Source organism: Podarcis erhardii (assembly GCF_964252035.2).
Source record: "Podarcis erhardii genome assembly, chromosome: 2".
NCBI lineage: Eukaryota > Metazoa > Chordata > Lepidosauria > Squamata > Lacertidae > Podarcis > Podarcis erhardii.
Window position 1 is genome coordinate 77,680,051 of NC_138498.1, and position 17,513 is coordinate 77,697,563.

The 17,513-nt window shown below is 38.3% G+C and overlaps 2 protein-coding genes across 12 annotated transcripts in view; one reads left to right on the forward strand and one right to left on the reverse strand.

Moving 5' to 3' along the window:
- The window catches only part of CENPP (centromere protein P), a 148,050-nt gene that overhangs the window by 104,642 nt on the left and 25,895 nt on the right, over nucleotides 1-17,513 (reverse strand). The window lies entirely within an intron of this gene.
- OMD (osteomodulin) lies at nucleotides 358-13,917 on the forward strand. Of its 9 annotated transcripts, XM_081848427.1 has the most exons (4): nucleotides 675-812; nucleotides 9,444-10,396; nucleotides 11,436-11,760; nucleotides 12,134-13,915. In XM_081848427.1, the coding sequence occupies exons 1-3, from the start codon at nucleotides 787-789 to the stop codon at nucleotides 11,747-11,749; spliced, it is 1,293 nt and encodes a 430-aa protein (XP_081704553.1). In that variant the 5' UTR covers nucleotides 675-786; the 3' UTR covers nucleotides 11,750-11,760; nucleotides 12,134-13,915. The 9 variants fall into 9 exon arrangements, with proteins under 9 accessions (XP_081704554.1, XP_081704553.1, XP_081704552.1 ...); XM_081848428.1 differs by having other exon boundaries at nucleotides 358-697; nucleotides 11,436-13,917; XM_081848426.1 differs by having other exon boundaries at nucleotides 11,436-13,917.

Below are 17,513 nucleotides of genomic sequence, written 5' to 3' on the forward strand. Positions count from 1 at the left end.
AGGGTTTGAGAGGCAAGAATCCAGGTATTCACAGGGTAATTACAAATGGAGTGATGAATGGTAATGTAATGTTAGGGTGAAGGGTCAGTAATAAATTATAATAGTGTTAATAATAATATTTCACTTATTTCTTCTGGTCAACTTTTCCAGGCAAGTTCCAATTTGGAATATGCTTCCCAGAAAGGACCATCTGTCTACTTTTTAGTGAGCTTTCAAAAATAGCCCAAACATAGAGTTTCAAACGACCTTTTTCAAAATAAAACTTGATTTGGTGTTGTTACTTTTACTGGTTTTTATTATATTTTGATCTAGTTTGTCGTAATGTTATTTATTTATTACATTTGTATACCATGTTTTTCTTCCACTGGAAGAAGTTGTTCCATCTGCTCAGTGTCATCCAGAGGAGCTCTTTCAGGTGACTAGGAGGCTATTCAGTCCTGGTCATGTTGGACTGTCCACCCAGAGTTAAAACTGCCAAGAGCCTGCTGTGATAAGCTACATCCTTTCCAGCTTGAACAGTAATTAATACAGTCTATGCCAGAAAGATCATTAGCTGCCTCTTGTTGTGTTTGTCTGGATCAGTTTCAGTCTTTTTCTCTCCAGTGCTGGCAGGTTGCTTAGTATCAGCAAACATAAGCAGCTAGATAGACAAAAGTTTGTTGTCAGAGGAGGCGACAGCAGGGAGTGGGACCTAAATGTGAGTAACATCTTCTGGATACACTGTTATTGTTCAAAGCATGTTTAACAGAGTGATCCTATACATGTCTGCTTAGAAGTAAAGTCCCAATGAGTGCAATGGATCTTACTCCCAAGTAAGTGGGCCTATGACTGCAGCTTTAATTTGTGACATAAATAGACTAGGAAGACTAGGAAGATTAGAAGAGCACATGAAGATTTCTGGAAATCTTGTGAGTATGCAGCATTTACCGGTACTCTGTAGTTCCATTTCTACCTAACAGGGTGGTTCCAATAAAGAGTTGTGCCATTAACCCCATGTCAATTGTACTGAATTCTGCTGAGATGTTTAACAATAGGGTTGTATTTTTGTGTTTTGCCTTCAAGTAAAGAAGGTCCACTCAAGCTAAAAAAAGAATCTCTGACCAATCCGAAAGATTAACAAGTGGTAAGAAATAGAGAAGTCTACATTATCTGGGAAACTCTCAAGCATCATTTCTCAAACTTGGGTCCCCAAATGTTTGACTAAGTTCCATCATTCCTGGCCACTGCCATACCAAGATGATAGGGGGTTGTAATCATTGGGGAAGAGTGCTTTAGAATTAAATTGCAAACAGATGTTAACCACCTTCTTCAATAAAGGAGAAGAGGGACAGTTAAAAGCAGAAAATGTCACCAGCACTCAAACAGACTTTATAAGGTGGGTAGTACAGTGGTACCTCGGGTTAAGAACTTAATTCATTCTGGAGGTCTGTTCTTAACCTGAAACTGTTCTTAACCTGAAGAACCACTTTAGCTAATGGGGCCTCCTGCTGCCACCGCACCACCGCTGCACAATTTCTGTTCTCATCCTGAAGCAAAGTTCTTAACCCGAGGTAATATTTCTGGGTTAGCGGAGTCGGTAACCTGAAGTGTATGTAACCTGAAGCGTATGTAACCCGAGGTACCACAGTAATGACATGTATAGGATCACAGTGTTAAACATGCTTTGAACCATTTGTATATCCAGAAGATGTTAGCTACATTTAGGTCCCACTGAAATCAATATAAAAAGTGAGTTGTGACTAATTTATTTCAACAAGGATTATAATCCAATGAAATGAATTGCTGAAATGCATTTAGCTTGATGTGGTGGTAGATTATGACAGTGTGTTACAATGGAGCAATCAATAAATCCAGATGTGAGTCACAGACTATCCAGGAATCACAAATCAGAAGGAATCAAGTGATGTTCATGCTTGCACTAGCTGTAAGATTTAGCTTATAACAAGAATGTCAAATAATTAGCAATGTAAATATGTTGATATAATTTAACAATAAGTGTCCTTAAAAGGAGAGAATGGTAATATACTTAACTGGACTTTCAGGCAGTAAACAAACTGAATGGACACAAGAATTGGCACTGACAATAAAACAAACAGAGTTGGATGGATCATGCTAAAAATAATCTTGAGCCACCCCTTCAAGTGAAGGAAATTCCTGCCACACCTCAAACCAAACATTAGAGAAAGCAGGCTAAAGCCACATAATTTCACTAGGGTAAAAGTATATTCTTATTTGAATAAACTATTTTGTGCAACAAGCAGCATTTTAAGCAGCATCTCCGGAGGATTTTTGCAGTAAATTACATTTCATCAAGTACTCATATTCTGAACTAGATACTTCTTATATGGTGACTATGGATTTTAAGGGAAGCACCATCTGACACTTTCTAGAGCTTGCTGCATATTCATTGGCTGAAAACTACAAAATAATTTAGAGGTAGGAAATTATTTGTTTTAAATACTTCTATCTTCTTACTGGTAACGTGCTTCAGATTATTATACAATCTTATTAACCAATTATCATGCTCATTGATTATATACATTTGGCGTATATCCAGTGTCATTTCATCTAATTATATTTGTCATGTAGTTTTATCATTGGAAGCATCCAGTGATACTCAGTGATACATAAAACCTTTTGCTCAAATGTATACGGTTTGACATATTTATGTATAAAACAAAATAAAAAAAATCCCTCCAGTAGCACCTTAAAGACCAACTAAGTTAATTCTAGGTATGAGCTTTCGTGTGCATGCACACTTCTTCAGATACCTGTGCATGAAAGCTCATACCTAAAACTAACTTAGTTGGTCTTTAAGGTGCTACTGGAAGGAATTTTTTTATTTTGTTTTGACTATGGCAGACCAACACGGCTACCTATCTGTAACTATATTTATGTATAAATATAAATAAATTACTCTGATTAGTCACTAAATTCAGGAATTAACATTTGGTGATCTCTTAAAATGTTCTTGACCATGTTGCATAGATATAACAGAAAACAGAACTCTGGCAACTGGAAAATTATGTAATTTTGCATAATCCCCAATAAACAGTTAATAGTCTGATTTTATGTTTCACTACCCCCCCCCCCAGAAAAAACACCCTACATTCCATCTTTTGCCAGTCTACTTTGCTGAAATATTTCCCCTGCTCTGGAAAAATGGTGATGTCAGTTTTGCTGTGGGGGAGGATCAATGCTTTTGGGAAACAAGAAGGTAGTTCAGGTAGTGGTGAGGTTGATGCCTCTTATAACTATCAAAGCAACTCCATTCTATCAGTGCTGGCAAAATGGTGTGCCAGCATTTTATTTCATCTTGGTGGGTTGGAAAGGCATACCAAGTGGAGCTGTTTTAATTATTTCTTTTTTACAGTTACAGATAGGTAGCCGTGTTGGTCTGCCATGGTCAAAACAAAATAAAAAAATTCCTTCCAGTAGCACCTTAAAGACCAACTGAGTTAGTTCTAGGTATGAGCTTTCGTGTGCATGCACACATGTTATCTGAAGAAGTGTGCATGCACACGAAAGCTCATACCTAGAACTAACTCAGTTGGTCTTTAAGGTGCTACTGGAAGGAATTCTTTTTTACAGTTATATAAAACCTTTTCCTCCAAGGAAGTCAAGGTGGTGTACATGTTTTTCCGCTCCCCATTTTATCCTCACAACAGCCCTGTGAGATAAGTTAGGCTGAGAGATAATGACCGACCCAAGGTGACCCAGTGAGCTTCATGGCTGAATGGGGATTTAAGCCTGGTCTCCCAGGTCATAGTCCAACACTCTTAACCAATACACCACACTGGCTATGTTTTACTAGACTAGCACCCCAGACGCTGTTTTAGTTGCAATGTTGCATGCCCTTGTCTTCATTACTGCCACTTATGTGAGGATCAAGTTATTAGTCTTTTATTTAGAAGTAAGAGTAAGTTGATTGAAGTAAATAATACTTTTGACCTATTCAATCAACGTGACACAACTGTCAGTTGTTTTTCACACGCTAATAGAATCAGTTCATTAACAAAAATGAATTCAACATCAGAAGAATTGAATAGCAAATTAGGAAGCATGAGAACTGAGAAATATATGTCAACATTTAAAAGCTAATATTGTACGGCCAAATCTAGATAAGGAAAAGATGAGATATGAGGAAGCTGGACTTGAAACAAGGGAGAGTGTAGGTGAACAGCCACTATAGTACCAAAGCTTGAGAAGAAAGAAGTATCGTCTTCTTTTTGCACACAAAAAGTAAGCTTTTGACCTCATTATCTTCATTTTTGGAAGGGAAGGTGTTTAAAGTGAAGTGGAAAAGACAAAGGGGAAAGTTGCTAAAGAGAAAAGAGAATACAGCCTTAAAGAAGTGTCCCTCGGAAGCTGTGGTATATTGGATTTGTATGAAGAACGGAAGGCAGAGTGTTGTGTAACTATATTACGAAAATGTTGCTTAATATGCTTGGAAGGATTTCACTAATAATGGTATCACAGAAAGTTGTAAGATCAGAGCCCTAGTAAATGCTATAAAAGTCTAGAGAGCTTCTTTATAAAGAAATAATAATACAGATTATTTAGATTAGGATATCAATTTTCTCAAGTCACCTCAACAGCTGAATTAGGAATTTTTTTTTTCATTTTTAGCATTTGAGCTTGTACAGTAGACATTTACTTTGAAGATAGAATACAGTAAATTAAATATAGCTATGGTCCCAATATTGTCTTTAAATTGATTTAATATCTTATCTTTTAATGTTGAGAGGGAACTACTAGTAGTTTTGCATGCATTATTGATATTTAGACAAAAAGCATGCTTTGTGGTATTTGCCAGTGAAAATAACTAACTGCACAGTATTGTAGTTTTATAGTTTTATATTTTTAACTCATAAACACTTCTCAGCTTGACTTTAAATATATGCTGAATTAGAATAGCTAAACATATTTCATAATTCTGGTCCTATTGCAATATCAGATCATATTCCTGTTTCTTGGTCCATTTTATTTTTGTGTAATGTCTCCTTTTGAATTAACTGGAAACTGAGTATTAGATACTTTTAGTATTAGTAGCAAGACATGAAATTTCTAGTGTCAGGGACATCAATTCAGCAGTGGCTGTACATCAGACTTTATGGGACAGGCCCAGCTATAGAAAGAAGAAAACCATAAGAGAATAGATTTACAACACAATCCTATACGTGATTACTCGAAAGTTGAATCACATGGATTTACACCCAGCTAAGTGGGTTTAGGACTGCTGCCCTAATGTCCTGTGCGAGACCTACTCTTGATCTCCGGAGATATTTAAGAAAACTAAAAACCACATTTAACTCTTTCCACATCTTGAAGAAATGATTTCTCTTAAGAATTTTGCTGACCAACATTGTGGGAAGTCAGTGATAAAAAGAGTAGATTACTGGTACATCAACTGATGCAAACTAAAAACATGATTCATATACTAAATGTTAAAGCTTCAGGTAATATTATTGATAGGGTAAGATTTCCCTTGGTTAGGATCCAAACACTTCTCTGTATCTCATGTAAATGTCCTGTTCATGGGCAAGATGACTGATATGGTCATGTACAGTCAGCTTCAGACGTGCTTGGAGGAAGCAGTTTATTTTGGTGAAACGTGGGTTAAACAAGCTAACTGTCAGGAGGATTTGTAGCTCCTTGACTGACCGAACCCAGAGTACTCATTAATGATTCCTCACTATCCTGGAAAAAGAGACAAGTGGGGTGCCGCAGGGTTCTGTCGCGGGCCCATTGTTGTTCAATGTCTTTATAAATGACTTGGAAGAAGGAATTGATGGGATGCTCATCAAATTTGCCAGTGGCACCAAACTGGGAAGGGTAGATAATGCCACAGAAGACAGAATCAGAATTCCAAATGACCTTAACAGATTACGGAATTTAGGCAGGAAGAACCAGACGCACAAATATAGAACGGGGGACACCTGTCTTACTAGCAGTACATGTGAAAACGATCTAGGGGTCTTGGTGGACCACAACCTTAACATGAGTCAACAGTGAGATGCAGCAGCAAAAAAAGCTAATGCTATTCTAGGATGCATCAACAGAAGTATAGGGTCCAGATCAAGGGAAGTAATAGCACCACTCTATTCTGCCTTGGTCAGACCACGCCTAGAATACTGTGTCCAATTCTGGGCACCACAATTTAATAAGGATGTTGACAAGATGAAATGTGTGCAGAGGAGGGCAACCAAGATGATCAGGGGTCTGGAAACTAAGCCTTATGAGGAACACTTGAAGGAACTGGGCATGTTTAGTCTGGAAAAGAGGAAACTGAGAGGTGATATGATAGCCATCTTCAAATATCTTAAGGGCTGTCACATGGAAGATGGAGCATGCTTGTTTTTTCCTGCTCTGGGTAGGACTTGAGACAACGGCTTCAAGTTACATAAAAGGAGATTCTGACTAAACATTTGGAAAAACTTTCTGACAGTAAGAGCTGTTTGGCAGTGGAACAGACTCCCATGAGAGGTGGTAGAATCTCCTTCCTTGGAGGTTTTTAAGCCATCAGTCATGAATTCTTTAGCTGAGATTCCTGCATGGAAGGGGGCTGGACTAGATGACCCTTGGGTCCCTTACAACTATGGTTCTATGATTCTATTATTTCATTCTAGCTTCAGGCCTGAATATGGCACTGAGGCAGCCTTTGTTACACGAGTAATCATCTTCATCAGGAGAGAAACAGGAGGACTATGGCCTATCGCTTATCGTTGATTTCCTGGCAGGTTTTGATATTACTGATATCATTTGTAAACCACCCTTCATCCGAAGATCCCAGGGTGGCTCATACAAATACAAAATGAGAAAACAAAGTACACAATAAAACAAAAACAAACCAATAACCCCCCCCCAACAGTTTTATAAAGCCATAGAATATTGATCAGCTGGTTAAAGAGAAACACTTTCACTTGGCACCTAAAGATTTTAGTGAAGGGGCCAAGCAAGCCACCCTGGGGAGAACATTCCACATATGGGAATTCCACTGCAGAAAAAACCTGTTCTCATGTTGCCACCTTCTGGACCTCTTATAGAGGACACAGAGGTGCTTTCCATTAGCTTTGGCTGGTGGCCCAGATACATTGCTATCTGGATAGGGATATCCTAACTCATGTTGTCTATGCTCTAGTTAAAGTAACTTTCAGGTTAGATTATAGCAATGCATTATACATAGGGTTGCCTCTGAAGACAGTTCAGAAACTTCAGCTGGTGCAGAATTTGGCAGTCAGGTTTCTCACTGGGGCAAGATAGTTTGAGCATATTACACCAATCCTGGCCTGACTGCACTGGCTACCAATTAGTTTCCATGCCCAATTCAAAGTGCTGGTTTTGACCTGTTGTTGTTGTTTAGTCGTTTAGTCGTGTCCGACTCTTCGCGACCCCATGGACAAGAGCACGCCAGGCACTCCTGTCTTCCACTGCCTCCCGCAGTTTGGTCAAACTCATGCTGGTAGCTTCAAGAACACTGTTCAACCATCTCGTCCTCTGTCGTCCCCTTCTCCTTGTGCCCTCCATCTTTCCCAACATCAGGGTCTTTTCCAGGGAGTCTTCTCTTCTCATGAGGTGGCCAAAGTATTGGAGCCTCAGCTTCAGGATCTGTCCTTCCAGTGAGCACTCAGGGCTTATTTCCTTCAGAATGGATAGGTTTGATCTTCTTGCAGTCCATGGGACTCTCAAGAGTCAGCCTTCTTTATGGTCCAGCTCTCACAGCTCTAGGTTTTGACCTAGAAAGCCTTAAATGGCTTTCAAGGACCATCTCTCCCCATCTGAACCAACCCAGACCCTTGGATTATCACCTGAGGCCCTTCTTCAACCACTTCCTCCTTTTCATCCACTACTTAATCTCATCTACTTCCTTTAATCACCCTGACATTCAGCCATCAATAACACACAACTTTTCTAACTTAAGCATTCTGTTAATTTCCCCCACATTCCCATAGTTTCATTTGCCAGTTTTCCTCTTCACTCTGAGTATTCTAACAATTGTGCATGTTCATAATTACATTTTATAGCTATGTACTTTGGGCATTGATAAACGGGTAGTAAAGGAACCCAAGAAAATATAAATATTTCTCTGGACCTCTGTTTCCTTTATCCACTCTTTCCACAGATGCCTCTCTCAGATTAAGCAGTGGGTGAGCAGCAAGAAACTTTAGTATATATTCTGACCCCCTGCTTCCCAGCACTGCCTCTGAACTCTCTGACCTAAGCTTCCCTAGTTCCTGGGATCTCTTCCAAATCGTCTTCTAATCCTCAACCTATTACTTCTGTCTCTATAGCTGGAGTGAAATTTTAATCCAAACCCACAACTTTCCCTTCCACCACAGAAGCTAAACTATGAATATTCCTTTCCTTGCCATCACTTTAGTGCTTGAGCTGTTGAGAAACACGTGGAAATAAATGCCATTTGACAGTTATGCCTCTTAGAACCAAACTACATTAAATTTCTGAGGCAGTAAATAATTTTTATATGGCATCTTTTCAGAAGACCTGTCATATAGCTGGGTTACATCAACTGTGTTTATACTGCCAGCAAGTCACAAAGTTTCCTTAAAGAATCTTTTGCCGCAACTTCCTTTCCTTTCCACTGGACACCACAAAATATAGCTTGTAGTAATGTATTTCTCCCCTATTATTTAGCTTACTCTTTCATCTGCTCAGTAGTTGTACAGTATATGTTTTACAGTTTAAATAGATGTGCAGTATGTATTGAATTTTGAAAGGTTAAAAACAAAACAAAATATTTAAAAACTGGGTGGCAAAAGAAAACAGTTTCAGAATATATCCTTATCTATGAACTTCCTCAACACAAAACATGACTTACAAACCTCTAGTCTCATACACTTACATACTAAAGTAATGTATTTAATGTATATGTCAGGATACCAACAACCAAATACCTATTGTGCCAACAAAAATGTTTAGGAAGGGAAATAACAAACATTTTATGTCAACAAATCTTCTCCTCATACTGCAGTGGCAAGGTACCTGAAAGAAAGTGGCCAACACAAGCAATGGGGTGATCCGCAAGAACAGGCAATTAAAATGTCAAATTAATACCTTTTGAGTACATTTTGATTCATTTATTTTTGCTGTGAAGAGTTCATGTATTATCATCAACAGTTCTTAGGTTTGCAGTTGAGCTCTGAATTATCTGGAAGACTTGAAAATAGTTGCTAGTTAAGAGGTAGCAGATCTCTTTCATATTTAGCTAAAAGTAGTTGAAAAACATTTCAACTATTATATAATAATTTACCAAGAAATGTTCTGATTCAAACCATACACAGTATTTTAGCCCCAAGCCTAAAGTATGTTTTAGTCTCAAAACCGTACAATGGTTAATTCTCAGACAAAACAATATTAAAAAATGACAACATAATTTTGCCAATTACACAACAGTCTTATTAATACATTTTGTTTTGTTTCCACAGGATATCAGATCAGAACTTGAATATGGGAATCCTGAGTCAACTGTTAACTATCACTCTCCTCTTTGGAGTCCCAGTGTTCTGCCAATATGACTATGAGGATGACTATGATAATGAAATGGATAATGAATATCCATCCATTTTTCATCATATTCCTAGCATAGAATACGCCATTCCTTATCCCAGCACACCTGCTCAGTGTGCCAAAGAATGCTTTTGCCCACCAACTTTCCCACTAACAATGTACTGTGATAATCGTAAACTTCAGACTATACCGAGAATTCCCAGTCACGTCCAGCAACTCTATCTACAGAATAACGACATTGAAGCTGTGCCTGTGGAATCCTTTGTTAATGCTACTGCCCTGAAAGAAATTAACCTCAGCCACAACAAAATTAAGTCTCACATGATTGACATAGGTGTCTTTGGCAAACTTTCAAATCTAGTACAACTCCATTTAGAACACAATCTGCTGGAAGAAATTCCATCCCCTCTACCTAGAAGCTTAGAACGATTGCTCCTGGGTTTCAATCAGATTTCCAGGTTGCCCAGCAAAGACCTAGAAGGTTTAGTAAACATGACTATGCTTGACCTCTGCAATAACCACCTTGAAGATTCTCAACTGAAACAAACACATTTTTCAAAGATGAAAAACCTAATGCAGATCAACCTCTGCAGCAACAGACTTCAATCAATGCCTCCAGATCTACCATTTTCACTTATGCATCTTTCCCTTGAAAATAACTCAATTTCTCTCATTCCAGATAATTATTTCCAGAAACTTCCAAAGCTTACTGCTATAAGAATGACACACAACAATCTGCATGAAGTTCCTTATAATGCTTTTAACCTTTCTAATCTTGTGGAACTCAATCTTGGGCACAATAAACTGAAGCAAGTATTCTACATTCCAAGAACCCTGCAGCATTTGTACATAGAAGACAATGACATGGAAGGTTGGTTGAATTACTATTTTAAAGAGTTATTTCTGTAATGTAATCCTTTGTTTTCAATGATCTAGTCTCTGTAAAGTTAATATTAGTTTTTAACCATTCTTCATACTGTTAGCTATGCATGGTGACAGAGAAGTTAGAGCATAAATGGTGGAATATCTACCCTATTCTTCTAAAATATTTTTAGAAGAGCAAGGCAAAGAAGTTAGAGCAAGGCAACGTAATATTAAAAAATGTAATATTTTTTTTTAAAGTGCTAAGAGGAAGGCATGTTTGGCAAACTCTCACTATGATCAACTCCTGCCCAGAAACCTATGTCCCCACTGTGGAAGAACGTGTGGTCCAGAATTGGCCTCCACAGTCACTTACGGACTCACGGTTAAGACCGTGTTCATGGAAAACAATCTTACTCAGCTACGAGTTATTGCCAAAGAAGAAGAAGAAATTTCCTATTTGAAGTAAACAAAACAAATAAATGGATATATGTAGACCAATACAAGTTTCTCATGATCTCTCAGACTGTTGTGTAAGACCAAGGTAGATGCGTAGAAGGAAAAAAATGAGAAACTGGAAAACTTAATGGTTTAAAAAATAAAATATGAACTGAAAACCACAAACAAACAAAGAAGTTACAGTGTGATTCTGTACATATCTACTGAGAAATTAAGTTCCACCAAGTTCAACGGGGCTTTCTCCCAGGAAAGTGAATATGTAATTGTAGCTTTATATTGTTAAAGTGAAGAAGTGGTTTCATCTTAACTACAGGTAGTCTGACATAACTAATCATACAGTTCTATACATTTCTACTCAGAGGTAAACATCACTGACATCAATGGGACTTGTATAATGTATCAATGTATCAGAATCCACTCTTAGCAATAAAAGTAACTTATAAATGACCACAGAAGGAAAAAAATCAGCTCCTTTTAAAGCATTCCTTGGTTGGATTATACTGAGTACCATTTTTGCTTCTATGATAGCAAATCAGCATTTCAGAATTAATAGTTCCACCTTTTTAACACATTGCTTTATCTTTTTACAGTAATCAATGTTACCTTAATGTGTCCTACTATTGATCCACTGAACCTCAATCACTTAACCTACTTACGAGTGGAACACAACAAGCTCACCACTCCAATAAGTACATATGCCTTCTTCTGCTTTCCACATATACGCAGTATTTATTATGGTGAACAAAAAATTGATGCCAACCAGCAAACACAGCTGAGAACGCCAGTGTTCCAAAGATATTTAACACCAGAAGAGTATGAAGAAGCAGAAGATCACGAAGAACAAGATCATGACCATAATCAAAGGGAAAGGGATGATGATTACTTTGACCCTTATGTATATTAAGAGGTTATAAGGTATAGTAGTATTATGACAATTTATTTTCTTATAAATAGAGAAAATACCCATTTAAAAAAGCAAACAAAATCATTTTGAAAATGCAAAATATTTGTGGGACTTGTGAAGCAGGTCTGCATATTTTTTGGCATTTATTTATCAAATTTCAACCTACAGTGAAAAAGTACTTCCCATATTTTCAAACCAGACAATGTTGGAACAGAAAACGATTCTAAATATCTTACCCTCCCAATTAGAAACTTTCAACTATATATACAAACACACAGTATCAACTTTGCTTGTGTGATATATTTCTAGCTACAGATATCATTGAACTTACTGTCTGCATTATGGAATAATGACATTCTCAAATGAGAATATTATTTTTCCTAGGTACGCCATATATAGTACAAGTTAAAAGCATGGTCACAATCCTAGGGAGGCCAGTGTAAAAGTCATCACTGATGTAAAAGGACCTGGACGGGACTTTAAGAAAATGTTAGGATTCCATTATGAGAACCAGCTACAATCAAATAATTAAAAGTCCACAATTACAACAGGTTTGGCCATAATTCAAATTTTGCTGCTTTAGAAATACTTTATTATTCAAATATATGCTCAGAAAAACATACTGCAACAATAGTCAGTTAAAAAAGAAGGCTATTAGAAATGTGCTTCTAGTATAAGTTTTCTATAGGGTGCTTAGTGCATTTAAACTGGATCTAGGATGTAATCTGCCCCAGTGTTCACCAACATTCAAATGTTTAATGCGAACATACAAATACAAAACCAGAACTAGTTTATATTCAATTCAGTGACAATACAGATCAATTATGAGAGCAGAGTTGTCTTTTTATGAAGCATCTGGTAATTCTTTTACTCTGCTGGCTGGTTCCCATGGTTTAACACTATGTAACCAAGTCTCAGAAGGCCCTTGGGCTTGCAAGCTACCCTTGCTCCCATCTCCTCCTCTTGCACAGCCAAGAGGAAGGAGTTCTGTCAATTTCCTTTCAGTTTCAATAATCTCAATTTAGTTTAATGTGAAAACCAGGAATCCTGGTTAAAAAACAAACAGCAGTTAAGCAAGGCAGCTTTATAACCCATGGTTTCACATTTTCTTGTTTAGCAATTAAGTTTTTTGTTTGTTTGTTTTGAACCAGGATCTGTTGCAAATGGAAGAGGTTTTTCTGGGGTTTGCTGGTGGCTCACCCACAAAGTGCTAAACCATAGACTTAGCATTACAGTCATACCTCGGGTTACAGACACTTCAGGTTGAGCGTTTTTGGGTTGCGCACCACGCCGAACCTGGAATTACCAGAACGGGTTACTTCTGGGTTTCAGCTCTCGTGCATGCGCAGAAACACAAAATCACGCTTTGCGCGTGCACAGACACGGTGCTGCGGGTTGCAAACGTGTCTCCCGCATGGATCACGTTCGCAACCTGAGCATCCACTATACATGTGAACCAACCCAGCATTTCCTCTTTGTACATAACTTTGTAACAGACAAGTAATTATGCAAACCTGATGCTTGTCAGCAACACACATAGATTGAATTATATAAGCAGCTAGATTGTAACTATGTAATGTTTAGTTAGCTATATATCTAAGCATTTACAAATAAATGTACAATATACTTTAAAATGTAACAGACTTCTTCTAGCAGATTATCTAAATAAAGTTATCAGTAAAAACATGCACTGAAAATGTGACATTTATTATTCATTTTGCCCCTCCCCCATGGGGAAAAAGCTTTATTATGTTTTTCTAAATAAATTCTGTTTCTGACACTGCACTGAAGTACTTGAGAAGCAATACCATTTCTGAACAAGAGGTTGCTCAGCATTTAACAGATGTTTTGTATTCTTAGAGATTACTTATAATATATTAACATTCCAATGTAATACATATTCAGTTTCCTTTCTTTTATTGTTTTCTAAAGCTCTGAATTGCAAAAACAAAAAGATATCCGATAGGGGAAACTTCAATAGATGTACTTCAGAGTTAATATCAAAGTTCATTTTAGCTATACCAGACTATACATTTACATTGAGATATTATAGAAATAGTGACCTACCTACCTAAATCTCTTCCATTCCAGAGAAAAGATCATAGATGCAGTGGAACAGCCGTATTTTTCTTAGTACAGTTACTCGGGAAGTGGTGGCATATTATAATGTGCTGCCACTTCCAGGGCTGTTTTTCAGTAAACATGGCAAGCACCACACCTTCTAGCTGCTCCAAACAGCTAAAGTTGGGTTTTATTAAGGAAAAAAGTGACAGGAAGCCTTCAGGCCACCTTATTTTTAAAAAACCAAGTAGGAACAGATCATGCTCAGAAAGGTCCACGGGCTTCTAATCTATTTTGCATATATACATTACAGTCAAAGCATGTTTTGTCAGATGTGGTCACAGGAAGTTTGCTACAAAGTGTGGAGTGAACTGAAGTCCTTTCCTCTACCTTTGACCAGCTCCTTTGCCTGTGCCCATAACCCATCTTTTGTAGTGCTGCATCACTTGGTATTGACCAATTCACACTGCACATGGCAACAGTATTTTTTGAAAAAATGTCATGCCTTTATGAAAAATTAACAATCCAGTAAGACATATGAAATAGAATGAATTTTAAAAAGAGAAAAAGAAAAGTACAAAATATAGGGTTCACAACTATTACCTCGTAACTTTAAGTACATTCTTAAGAGACTACAAAGTATTTCACTTACTGGTATATACTCTAGGCCTAGGGCACACTGTGCTGAACACTGCAATATCAGCAAATGTTGAGTGGATACACTATTCCCATGGAGTGGATTCAGTATTTAAGGTCTCAGGGGAGGGAATAGTAGTCCAGCAATGTAGGAAGAACACCAAAGTGGTTCCCTTCTCATTATACAGACCACTACAATTAGTTCCCATAATTCAGAGTATTTAGTGTCCCATATTTAGTGTATTTTTTAGGGGGATAAGCAGAAAAAATGCTTCCTTTTCTTCCTTTTAGGAGACAGTGGCCTGCTGCTGTGTCTCACTTACAGGCAACCAGGCAGAGGGCCTTCTCAGTAGTGGCGCCTGCCCTATGGATTGCCCTCCCATCAGATGTCAAGGAAATAAGCAACTATCCTACTTTTAAAAGACATCTGAAGGCAGCCCTGTTTAGGGAAGTTTTTAATGTTTAATGCTGTATTGTGTTTGTAATATTCGATTGGGAGCCACCCAGAGTGGCTGAGGAAACCCAGCCAGATGGGCGGGGTATAATTCTTATTCTTATTCTTATTCTTATATTTCCTTGTGATTTACCTGGGAAGCCAATCTGGATCAGAGCACAGGTCAATCTAGTACAGCATTCCATCTCTAGCGACTACCAATGAGATGCCTCCGGGAAGCTCACAAGGGAAGCTCACAAGGTAGCAGCTCTCCCTTGCTGTTAGCATTTTGTAATCATCACTATTTTAACCTGAAGTAAGGGTAAAATATTATTAATCATCAGTTATGAAGCACCTACATTTTAAAATCTAAAAGGTGGGGGGAGTCTGTCCCTGCCTGCAGGTATGCAAATTAAAAGACATGACACAAAAAGGATGGGGAATGAAGTCTCAGACAAGCAAACTGAGGGCTCAGTTTCTTAGTCACATAGCTTTGTTTTGACGACCAGTATAAATGCAAACAGTTCAGGGAAGGAAGAAGCCAAATGGCACCTGGTCTTTCAGCCAAGCAAAAGCTGAATCTTTCCATGTCTCAACTATGAAACTAGAAGCAAGATGCTAAGAGGGTACAAAAGCTACAGGCCGAGAAGACTGATCTACAAGTAGACAACATGTGGTGCTCCAGATACTTTTGAACTCCAACTCCCATGAGCCCCAGTCAGCATTTCCAACAGTAAGAAATAAAGGCGGAAGTTGTAGTCCCACAACATATGAAGAACACCACAGTGGTTACTCTGCAGATTAATAGCGTTTCCCAAATTTTCAATAAAATTAGAGACACATTATACACTGTGTAAGAATGTGTAAGAATGATACAAGGAGGTATTTAGGTTCACAGTATTGCGCATGAGCAGCTACAACATACTGCGGCACACAGCACAGAGGTGGTATCTACTGTCAGATGAATTCTCTGTACATTAGTACAGCTGGGAATGGCAAATGAGGACTATTGCATTCAGATCCTGCTTGCGAGCTTCACATAAGCATCTAGCTGGCTAGTGTGGGAATTGGATGCTGGATCTGAGTGGGCTTTTGGCCTGCTCCAGCCACAGCACAGCAGCAACTAGATTTTACTGCACCATACAAATAAAAAGAACTTATTTCAAAAACAGGAGAATTCTTTTGTCAGAAATCTGTTCCAGCCCCAGAGAAGCCCAGCCCCTGTGTATTTTAAGCATCACTGAGCTGCATGCAATTTGAAGGAGGCAAACCCGGAGAGCACTGACTTAAGCAGACACACAACTGAGAACTTCCTTCCAGTGGCTAAAAATCCTAGTGTTTCTCTATTACAGCAATGACTGAATTATACCAATCACATACAGTTCAGAGATGTGGCAGACACCCTCATTATGACTACAGCATACTAGCACAGAGCTTTCCAAACTGTGTGTCATGACACATTAGTATGTCGGCTGCATCCTGTAAGTGTGTCATGCAAATGCTCCTCATGCTCCTCCCAAGGCTGGAAAAGGGTTAGTTTAACCCCTGGGTTGCTAGTAAAACTGTGTCGTGAAATGATGCATGTCTAAAAAGTGTGTCATCAACATGAAAAGTTTGGAAAGCTCTATATTAGCAGTTCTGTTACAGTACACTCATTTGTCCTGGCATACACTTTGGAAATTACTGAGCTAGTAAATGCATGTCTGCAGGAGTAATAGAGATGAAAGGAGGCCTTGGCCCCTTCCCTATACAGTTAAACAAACTGAGAAAAATGACTGGGGAGTTCTTTGCCTTATAGGCAGAGCCTTATTAAAATCACAATTTGCATCCAAATTTGAGGGGATGAGCTTTCCAGTTCAATTTACAGTCTACCTGCCAACATACAAAGAAATAAAATCTCAGAGGATCATATTATAAAAAGAGTCAAAAGAGCAACAACAGTTATCTCAACAACAACAGGCTCAATTTTACTTTTCTTCTTAAACACCACAGGTTGCAATCAAAGCAGTGCTCCTGCAAAGTGAATGCTCTACCCTCTCCTCCCCTGCACAGTTGTCTGCCCATCCAAAAGCATATCCCAAGGGTCAAAAAGTTTCAGGAATGGCCTGGAATGTTGGGTGGGTGAATTGTGCAAGAGCTTTCTCCAGTGATTCCTTACACCCACTCCTGACAACTCTCTTTTCCCACCCCACTGTCAGACATTTCCCCGGGAGTGGCTTTTGGAGGAGGATAACGCTTGAGTGAACACTGCTCCGGATGCAGTCCAGTCCGGGACTTGAGTTGTAAAAGTGGCATAAAAGTGAGAGAAATTGTCATCAGTCACTGAATTTAAGAGAAAATGAAACCAATGATAGGAACAGTTGGGCTAAAAAACTTTAAAATTCTTCTGGTGCCTCAGTATTAATATTAACAGGACACATAGTATTTTAATATAACATGCACCGATTTTCAGTTTTGCTACCATTATTTTCCATCTGCACAGTGAATTCAGGGGAAACATTTATGTTCAGAATGGATCAAGTTTCAAATGAAGACTGTAAACCAGCAGATGTACTTAAAGCAAAGCATCCAACTCCAACTGAGATGGCGTTCCACAGCAAACAGCTGGTGTCTGAACTTTGGCTTTTCTTGGAG